This window comes from Octopus bimaculoides, chromosome 23 (assembly GCF_046866305.1).
Source record: "Octopus bimaculoides isolate indiv1 chromosome 23, ASM4686630v1, whole genome shotgun sequence".
NCBI classification, from domain to species: domain Eukaryota; kingdom Metazoa; phylum Mollusca; class Cephalopoda; order Octopoda; family Octopodidae; genus Octopus; species Octopus bimaculoides.
In genome coordinates, this window is record NC_142950.1 from 16,811,630 (window position 1) to 16,822,261 (window position 10,632).

The 10,632-nt window shown below is 38.1% G+C and overlaps 1 protein-coding gene across 1 annotated transcript in view; it reads left to right on the plus strand.

Moving 5' to 3' along the window:
- Positions 1 to 10,632, plus strand: part of LOC106871154 (SCY1-like protein 2) — a 726,002-nt gene that overhangs the window by 477,559 nt on the left and 237,811 nt on the right. Inside the window, exons 8-9 of the mRNA XM_089340062.1 lie at positions 3,539 to 3,664; positions 5,789 to 5,962. Of these exons, the coding sequence (XP_089196188.1) occupies positions 3,539 to 3,664; positions 5,789 to 5,962 (300 nt within the window). The remainder of the gene's footprint in view (positions 1 to 3,538; positions 3,665 to 5,788; positions 5,963 to 10,632) is intronic.

Below are 10,632 nucleotides of genomic sequence, written 5' to 3' on the forward strand. Positions count from 1 at the left end.
CTTGATAAGGTTGAAGAAAATGCGTCAACTGCTGCTGCAAAGAAAAGAAAATTAATTGCAAAGACAAAAGCACATGAAAAATTAGCTAGCAGATGGGAACAGAAACCTCTGCATGGCAATTATGTGGCCCGTAGCAAACAAGCTACGACCAGAAACACACGCATCAATGGTTACGAAGCTCAGGGTTAAAAGCAGAGAGTGAAGGTTTCATATTAGCTGCTCGAGACCAAAGCTTATTAACCCGGAACTACCAAGCCAATATGATAAAAAATGGAGCTGACCCAAAATGCCGATTCTGTAACGATGAGATTGAAACTATAGACCACCTAATCTCAATGTGTAGAGTCTTAGCACCTGTAGAATATAAAGCAAGACATGACAGAGTCAGCCAGTATTTACACTGGACAATATGTCGACGTTATAAAATCAAAAGCGCTGACAAATGGTATAAACACCATCCTGAAGCTGTGACTGAGGGAGAAAATGCGTCGATTCTCCGGGACTTCCCCGTACATACCGACAAAACTATAAAAGTTAATAAACCGGATACTATTATAAATGATCAGACAAAAAAGATGTGTTTATTAATTGACATGAGTATTCCTTGCCATCACAATATAGCGGCAAAACAATTTGACAAGATCAGTAAATATAAAGACTTGCTGATAGAAATTGAAAAAATGTGGCATCTCAAGGCGACTACTGTACCAGTGATTGTAGGATCTCTAGGAATGATAAAAAAAAAAAGGTATTGAAACCTATTTGAAAATGATACAGGCTTACCATCCCTACAGGAAGTGCAAAAAATCATGTTAACTTGAATGACTCATGTACTGAGAAGAGCATTATCGCTGTGAAAACAACATCCATTCATGAATTTATTTAATTATTAAAAGGCGAGAATGGCAAGATTATACGAAAAGAAGGTGAAAGAGGGTTAATATCTGAAGAAGACTGCGTGGCGTTAGCTATAGTAGATATAGACTCCCATGTAGGTAATAGTGAAGAAAGGTTATTAAAAGTTGCTAAAGTTACAGCAAGACAAAGGGAAACCAAAAACCTAAACGAAGTCAAAAACTAGAAAAAAGAACAGAAATTATCTGACTGGTAGGTTGCATGGTAGATTCCCCGAAGATAGTTGCAGCACAGGGAGACATGGCGATGATTGCAAAAAGGAAAGCTGAAAAGGGAAACAGAAAGTTTGTTTGTAGCCGCACAAGCATTAAGGACTAATTGGATAAAAGTCAAGATAGACAAAAACCAAGTAGATTCTCAATGTAGGTTATGCAAATCAAAGGAGGAGAGCGTTACTCTTATAGTAAGTGAATGTAGCAGGCTGGCACGGAAAGAATACAAGACATGACAATCTCGGGAGAGAAATCCACCGGGAATTATGTAGAAAGCTAGGATTTGAACATACTAATAAATGGTATGAACATGAATCAAAGTAGGACCTAGTCATTGAATTACGGAGACTATGGAAAGTGCGGGTAAAATGTATCCCAATAGTTATAGATGCATTGGGAACTATCCCCAAAGATCTGAACAGATGGCTATAGGAAATAGGCATGAAACCCAGTTTAGTACAGCTGCAGGATACTTAGGAGGGTTCTTGGTGTCTAAGGTTACTTGTAACCCGATGCTAGTTTTTTTTTTTACTTTTCCAAGTCTAATCTGTTGTGTGTATACGAAAATAATAATAATAATAATAATAATAATAATAATAATAATAATAATAATAATAATAATAATAATGTGAAAATAATACCAGTAATAATTGGAGCATTTTGCCTGATAGAAAAATGCATATGAACAAAAACGTAGATGCTATACTTAGATCCTCAACATTACACACTTTCCAAAAAATAGCCCTGCTAGGAACAGCCCACATCTCTCTTTCTCTCTTTACACTTTCGCTTGTTTCAGTCTTTTTACTGTGTCCATGCTGGAGCACCGCCTTTTAGTCGAGCAACTCGACCCCAGGACTTATTCTTTGGAAGCCTATTACTTATTCTATCGTTCCCTTTTGCCGAACCGCTAGGTTACGGGGACGTAAACACATCAGCATCGGTTGTCAAGCGATGTTGGGGTGGGACAAACCCAGACGCACAAACACATACACACATACATATATATATACATATATACGACGGGTTTCTTTCAGTTTCCGTCTACCAAATCCAATCACAAGGCTTTGGTCGGCCCGAGGCTATAGTAGAAGACACTTGCCCAAGATGCCACGCAGTGGGATTGAACCCGGAACCATGTGATTATTAAGCAAGCTACTTACCACACAGCCACTCCCACGCCACATCCTAGGCAATACACTATCAATTCAATAAAACAACCCAAACAAAACAATCCACACGCACAATACACTCTATATAGTAAACATCCAATAAAATAAGCTACCACCAGCAGCCTAGATACTCAATGCATTACACACACAACACTAATACAACAAAAGACTTCACCACACCTCATAACAGAAAAGAAACTGATGCAATACAGTACTGGGAAGACTTTTCAGACTCCCAATAACAAAAAAAAGAACACCGCAACAGAAACCCCAGCAACACGGATGTGTAGCAGGTGATGCACTAGAAATTTGCCTGAAACTACCAAATATTGAATAATAACAGTAATAATAGCGAATCCTTTTTAAGTATCTTAAACTCCATACTTACCAAAAAAAATTATTGATCAGAAGACTAGAAAGGTGACAGATATTTAGCAGACAGATGAACCTGTAAAAATGTTATAGGGTATTACTGTTCAAACAGATAGATTGATAGAACAGCGTCTAATCGGGTACCGATGTCTTTGAGAAAGAAGCATGGTGGGAGCTGTAACTAATAGTCAATCTTTTGAAAATTCTTTAAAATTTTTGTGAACTTATGTGAGTGTATGTATTAGTAGTTATGTGCGTATACGTCTATGCATTTATATATACGTATGTATGTGTGCTTGCCTATGTAAACTGACCACATACAGTACTGGACCACTTATCCGGCTCCCAAGAAACCGGGAATGCTCATGCAATATATTGTATTTAGTATTTAGTAAAGAGGCCCTGTTTTTCTAATGGGCTAATTTACATACGTTAAAAGTAGTTCTATTGTTTACCTTTTCTAAGTGGATTGATAATGATTTAACATTCTCTGCTTTAGAAGTATATTCATTTTTACCTGTATCTCTTTACTTTTCCTCGTTTAAGTTTCATCCTATAATCATTATACTGTGTAAATGATACAATGCGAAATATTTTTTTTAAAATTAAGCCGATTAATAAATATCAAACAGATCATGCTACAAAAATGTATTAATTTGAATCTATTTTCTATAATATATTTTATATTTAAAATATATATTTAGGCTGTCGCCAGAAAACAGAAAAATCTAGAACTCCGCGATACCTCTGGCCCCAAGCTTGCCGGATAATGATAAACTTTTTCTCCCTCTCTCCCCTCTCTCTCTCTCTCTCTCTCTCTCTCTCTCTCTCTCTCTCTCTAACCCCCCGCTACTCGTCTATTTCCAGATGCGATACTTTCACGATCCTATAATTACGTGTCTGCAATGCTTGGATTTAATAGAATTACAGGATGCTACGCAGAAATCTGAAGTTTATGCCAGTCTAGTTCATATTCTTCCAACTATACCAAAGGTAATCTTTTTTCCAGTTTTTATTTGTTTATTTCGAAACCCAGTTTCGTCTGATTTCTTTCGGGTCATCTTTGCAGCAGATATCCTTTTACAGCCGAAACCGGGAGGTTCAAAGATCAATTTCCAATCTTTTTTTGCTTTGAATAGTTATTCTTTTTTTTTTTTTTGTATCACGAGACAGTCATTATGCCAATAATAACCACACGCACTATTTCTAGTTTCCCTTCCTTATTATTCATTGACTGTTTAACTATTTGACCAACTAAATCATCGATTATTCGATTAATCATTCGGTTGAGCAATCAATAGGATATGCTTTCCAAAATTCCTTCGTCGCTATTTGTGACTCCGACCAAGAGAAGAGAGTATGTTATTGATGAAGACGAGAAGGACGACGAAAAAGAACTTTGACAAACATAATTGACTGATTTATTAACTAAATAAATAATTAAATAATCAATTAATTAATTGGATACATAGCTAACCAAGTGGCAAATAAATTATAAAGAAGCAAAACAAAACGGGTGCATGTGTTTATCATTGGCATTATGACCCTCCAAAGATACACAAAATATGTCTCAATACACGACTTCACATTAAGAGTCATGTAAATCAAATACAAACAGTTTGTTTTTGTTTAGAGTCTGTGAATGTTTCCAATGCATTTATACAGCAATCATACTAAATCGAACAAAACTCTTTTTTTCTGTACGATCTAATACTCGAGAAAAACAGATACATCTTTCCTGGGATTCCATTTCCCGCTATTAGTGGTACGCAATATACATAACTGTGTATTATATACAAATCAATACAGCAATTAACATGCATATACAACAATGACTTTCCGAACGCTGATAGTCCAGAGCTTATCTCTTACCTCTTACTTGTTTCATTCATCAGTCTGTGGTCATGCTGGAGCACTGCCTTGAAGGTTTTAGTCGAAAAAGTCGAACCCAGGACTTTTTAAAGACTAGTACCGATTCTATCAGTCTCTTTTGCCGAACCGCTAAGTTGTGGAAGACGTAAACACACCAACACCCGTTGTCAAGCAGTGGTGGAAGACAAATATAAAGGCATAGATACATACAGATTTATGCACACACACAATGTATATATGGCCACAGCTCATGAGCTGAAACTAGATAAAATGAAAATGATATATATATATATACGATGGGCGTCTTTCAGTTTCCGAATACCAAATACACTCACAAGGCCTTGGTCCGACCGAGGCTAAAGCAGAAGGCACTTACCCAAGGTGCCACGCAGTGGGACTGAACCCCAAACCATGTTGTTGAGAAGCTAGCTTCTTATCACACAGCCTCATCTGTGCCTATGTACTAATTCATAAGCAAGGACTTCAAATTCCCACGGCCGCCAAACTAGTTTACTGGTACCTCGTACAGACTAGTATTTTACACAGTACAGTATTAATAAATTTATATCATTTACACTAAATTACAGATAACTGAATTTCATTTAATTACAGTGTAACAAAATTTTTATTTCGTTTTGGCTTAGATCAGTAAATGTTATTTCCTATTTGCTTCTATCTAGAAATCAAACAAAATGACTACTATTCCCTTCAAACTTTGGTCTTGTCACCTGGAAATCAATGTTTTGAAACTAATTTATTTTCCATTACATTTTAGAAAGATGCAACGCTGAATATCACATATTAGTTTGTCAGTTGCTCTACCTTAACCACTTAAGCACGCCACTTAGTGGCTGACAATATGTGCATCTCTGATCATGAGCAGGAGTAGTGGTGGTGGGAGGGGAATTATAACCATGTGTTGAGAGGGGTTCTTCGGGGTTTGAATAAATATAACAAAAGCAAAGTTTGAAGGGAATATTAGCCATTTTTCATACTTTCTAAGGGTAAATAAACAGAAAGTAACAATTGCTACCCAAGAAGAGAAATTGTATTATACAGTGTTATTTAAGAAACTTTTATATATGCCTAATTTAGTGCGTGTTGATCAAAGTGGCCACTCCTAATTCGGATGAATCAGTAATCTGGAGAGGCTTTGGAACGAAAGGTTTTGGAAAATCGATTTTGTACAAAAATCTCAATAAGCTCTGCTTTCTACTTCTTAGTCCTTTTTTTCTCTGGTTTCAGAAAATTATATACAAACATATCTATCCGATTTTATTGAACGAATGCCGCTCCCCTGATATCACCTTAGCTATGTCACCCCTATTAGGGATCATCGAATTGGCCAGCCGCGAAGAATACTCGGAAATCCTTATTAACGACATACGATACCTTATGGGAATGTCGAAACCGATTCAGGTAAGTGATGTTTCTTCATTCGATAGATCAAAGGTCCTTAGGAGGTTTTACCTTCAAAGTTGGACGATTGGTGGCGTTGTTGTTGAGACGAAACGCTTATTTGGTGATTTTTCTTTTATCTTTCTTTTTTCATGTGAAAAAAAAATTCAATGTACGTTTTAGGTTGTTGTGGTTGTTGCTGTTGTTGTTATTATTATTATTTTGGTTTGGCTCAGATTCGGTCTTTATGTGGGTAGCGGGTTACTAGCTGTAACCTTAAATTTTCACAAGTTCTCACCTGATAATCCTTGCTGTGCCTAAGAGAAACTTTCTGTAGAAGCTCTACTGGGCATTCTATTTCAATCTCCTTCAGCCATTTGTCTATAGACATTTGTCTTTGCACCAATTATTATAGGCATGACCCTTACTGTTCTCACGCTCCAAATTCTTTCCATTTCAAATTTTAAGGGATTGTATTTTTTTCTCGTCCTCTTTCTTTACAATCTTGGAATCAAACGGACATGATGGGTCGATCAGTAAACAACTTCGCTTTTCCTTATCTATAATTGTTATGTCCGCTCTGTTATTTTCTAAGCTTTTGTCCGTTTGAATAGGCAAGTCCCACAAAATCTTACATTTCTCCGACTCCAATATTCTTTCGATTTGGGGATTCTACCATGTGTTTCCAGCTTCAAATCCCCATTTCTGGCACAGTTTCCAGCGTAAAACTTTTACAACCTGGTCGTGCCTCCATTTCTTATATTCTTCCTGTGCCAACTTGGAGTATTCTCCCATAATGTGTGATAATGTCTCGTTCCAAGTTCCACAGGCTCTACATTTTTCTGACACATTCTGTCGATATATATTTTTTCTGAAGTTGTTTGTTTTTATCGCTTGATCCTCAGCTGCTACAATTAAGCTCTCTGTTTCTTTTTTTAACTGCCCCCTTTTTAACCAAGCCCAAGATTTAGTTCCACATACGTCTTCAGTGACTCTCCAAAATTTGCCATGCATAGGTTTCCCTTTAATCTGTCTGACTTGCTCTCTTTGTATTTCATTCTTGTCCTTTTCTCCTATTACGCGCTTGGTCACCTGTTTTTTATTTACTGTCTCTAGTATTTTTTCTGTGCTGCTCTGTAAATACTCTACTACGCTTTTTCTTTCCTTCTGTACACATTCTTCTACTGTTATTAAGCCTCTTTCACCTTGGTCTCTCCTCAAGTACAGCCGGTTGATATCAGCTTTCAGATAGTTTTACTTAACCAACTGACTGTGTGGTACAATGTCATATGCTTCTTTGTAATCTACTCATGCTACATTCAGTCTCGTCAATCTGCGTCGACAATTTCTAATTGTCATTTTATCAATTAATAAGTGATCTTTTGCTGTCCTACTTTGTTTCCTGCATCCTTTCTCTTCTTCTGGAAGTAGATTACTACTTTCCACATGGTTGTATAACTCTTCCGCCAAGACACCGGTCATAAGCTTCCTTTTTGTCTTGGCAAGTTATCTTTCCATCTTTGTTAGCCATTCCACGCCTTTTTATGTTTCGTCGGCCTGTTCCACAGCCTTCCCCCAATTGTTTTACTTTATTCCACATCTGGAATCAGTTTCTGGTGTTGGCCTCCCTCTTTCTCCCTCAAATAGACACCTTCTATTTGATTGGAACAGTCTATTCTGTTCGAAACCTTTGCATCTAGCATCATATCTTTTCAATTTGGCCTTTAATTCTGTCACCGTTTGTGTCAATTTTTCATGTACTGTTTGTTTGCCCCCTTTCTGTTAACCTGTTCTGTCCATTCAATTTTCTGATTACTGCCTTATTTATGAGCTCTCCTCTCATTATCCTATTCAGTTGCCCTAGTTCGTTCCGTGTCTTTTCCAGTTTCATTCGTATTCTCTTCCTCCAGTTTGGTTCTTTCTTTTCATTTGCTTCTATATCTTCAGTTATTCGCTTGTAGCCTACTGTATTAGCCACAACATTAGCAGCAACTATGATTAACTGGTTTGTTTCACTGATGTTTTCTGTTTTCATCAAGCTTAAAACCTCATATACTTTGTCTGTGGCTCTCCTCTCTTTTGTTTCTGTCCATATACAGGGGTTGGACAAAATAATGGAAATACCTAGCATCATAATTTTGAAATATCTATAAAACCGTCAAAAGCTTGTTTATTTTTGTTTTTTGATTTATTATTAGTGTTGCTTAATATGTTTTGCTACAATTGCTGTTCAGATATCATCAGAAAAAGGTAATTAAAATTCATTAAAATGTAAGATCCATCGAACTTTCAAAGAGGTCAAATTGTTGGTTCTCGTATGGCAGGCACTAGCGTAACGAAAACAGCCGAAATGTTTGGTATATCAAGAAGTACTATATTGAAAGTAATAACTGCCTTTGAGAAAGAGGGAAAAAAAACCTCCTCGCCGGAAACAAAACTCCGGAAGAAAACCAAAACTTTCAGATAGGGACTGCCCGATTCTTATTTGAATTGTTAGAAAGTATCACAAAATTACAGCTCCCCAAATTACTGCAGAGCATAAAGACCATTCAAGAACCCAGTTTCCAAAGATTTCAGTGTTATTGAAAATTTATGGTGCACTTTAGAAAAACAAGTAAGGAGTCGATATCCTCCATCATCATCACTACAAGAACTGGAGACTGTTTTAGCTAAAGTATGGACAAAAATTCCTTTGGAAACAATTCAAACTTTGTACGAGTCCATACCTCGTAGAATTGAAGCTGTAATTACTGCCAAAGGCGGTCCTCCCCCATATTAAAATAAATTTGCTTGAAATTTTAAGGTGTTTCCATTATTTTGTCCAATCCCTGTAGCCTACATTTGGTAGTACAATCAGACATTTTACCTCGTCACATTACTAAAATCTCTTTCTCTTCGTCATTCAAAGTTTTACTGTCTCTTGTCTATCTAGATCGTCTTCATACGCTACTTAATCAGTAATCTCTGGTACTCTGCGTTTTCCATTTGTTTCATGTTCTTCGTGTCTTACCCTTTCATTACCATTTTTTGCTACTGCTGTTTCACTCTGTTTTTTTTTTTTTTTTACTTTTCTCTGAATTTCTTGAATCTCTGCTCCTGTAATCCAATCGTTCCTACAGATTGCTTTCTTGTTAAAACAACCTTTCGGCTGATGTATTCTCCAGCCTTCTTCAGGTATCCTGGGGAAATTTTGCCAAGGTATTTTTCGATGTTGTTGTTGTTATTATTATCATTATTGCGATCACTACCTGGAATCGAACTCGGAATCTTGCGATTAGTAGCCCGCGCTCTTAACTACTACGCCACATGCCCGTGGGCAATTATGGGGTTAATGTTAGGGCTTATAAATCTAATATCTTCCTATCCTTTTTTAATACCGGTTCCTATATGCTACTCATATCAGCTTAGGAGGTTACTATGTCCTAACATATGTGCTGCTTCTTTTAGTTTTCGTATTTTCCAGTGGTGTTCTCTGTCTAGTATTTTAACTTCATCCTACAGGGGGAGGTGGTTTCCGTTTTTGCATACACGATCAGCTATACCCGATTTATCAATATCTCCTCGTGCCACAACTTTGCGATGTTCCTCTACGCTTATTTTGAGGGGGCGACATGTTTCGCCTTTGTATAACCTACCACAGCTGCACGCAGTATTTGGTCATATTCTCTTCTGTTGGTGGTCTTACTCGAAGGAGATATTTGCGAATACAGTCCTGATGTCATATAGGCTGCATATCTTTTGTATCTTTTCGGAGAAGCCTTTCAAATAGGGTAGACAGACTGTGGTCAGTTTATGGGTTTCATCCTCTCTTTTCTTCACAATTAGAGTGGATAGTATGTTTTGGAGGTAGTTGTTGCTTAATAGATTGTTACTTAGCCTTGCCCCAGTTGCTGCTTGATTAAATTGGAACGTATGGTGTTTATTTTCTTGTGGAAGGGATGCATTCCAATGGTCAGGTGGTCTGTTTGCTGCCAACTCCCTCTGCGTGGAGGCTTAGGCATGCCATGACTTTTCATGGGCAGACACGCACTCGGGTTGCGCCGTCTGCAATGAATTCTAGAAGGTGAACTGTGTTGGCTCCGTCTGTAAGACGCCTTTCCGCAGCTCCTTGACAGAGCTGCAGTCCTGGGTAAAAGATAGGCCGAGACTGGGCGCCTGACACTTAGAATATCGTCAGGCGCTCTCTATCCTCTGCAAGTCGGACAATAGGATCCGTGGATGTTTCACTTTAGATATTTACAGAAGATTAGTAGCGGGGAAGTACGACAACGTCCTCGGGGTGACCCTAGGCGTCGACGAAGACGAACTGGCAAGTCAATTCCGGAGGACTTTCCGAAAGGGAAGTGTTATGGATAATTTCCAGATGTCTTTGGTCTGGCAGTGCTACCGGTGGGGGCGCTACTAGTTCGAGATAAACTCTACAGGCACGGGCTCGTCCGATGTGCTCGCAGAGCGATGAAACCGTTCTGCATGCACTCGTTCAGTGTCCGGGCATTGCTGACTCGTAGAGTTATGTCAAACAAGTGCTGTCGCGTGTGGGACGGATCAGTCGGTCAGCCGAGTCCATAATGATGATTGTCCCGCCGCCCTCCTTTAATCGGTCACGCAAGGCAGTTTTCTTTTGTCTGGTGGCTGTGGCGAAAGAAGATGTCTGGTGGACAAGGCTGAAAGGAATGAGGACAGAAACATTC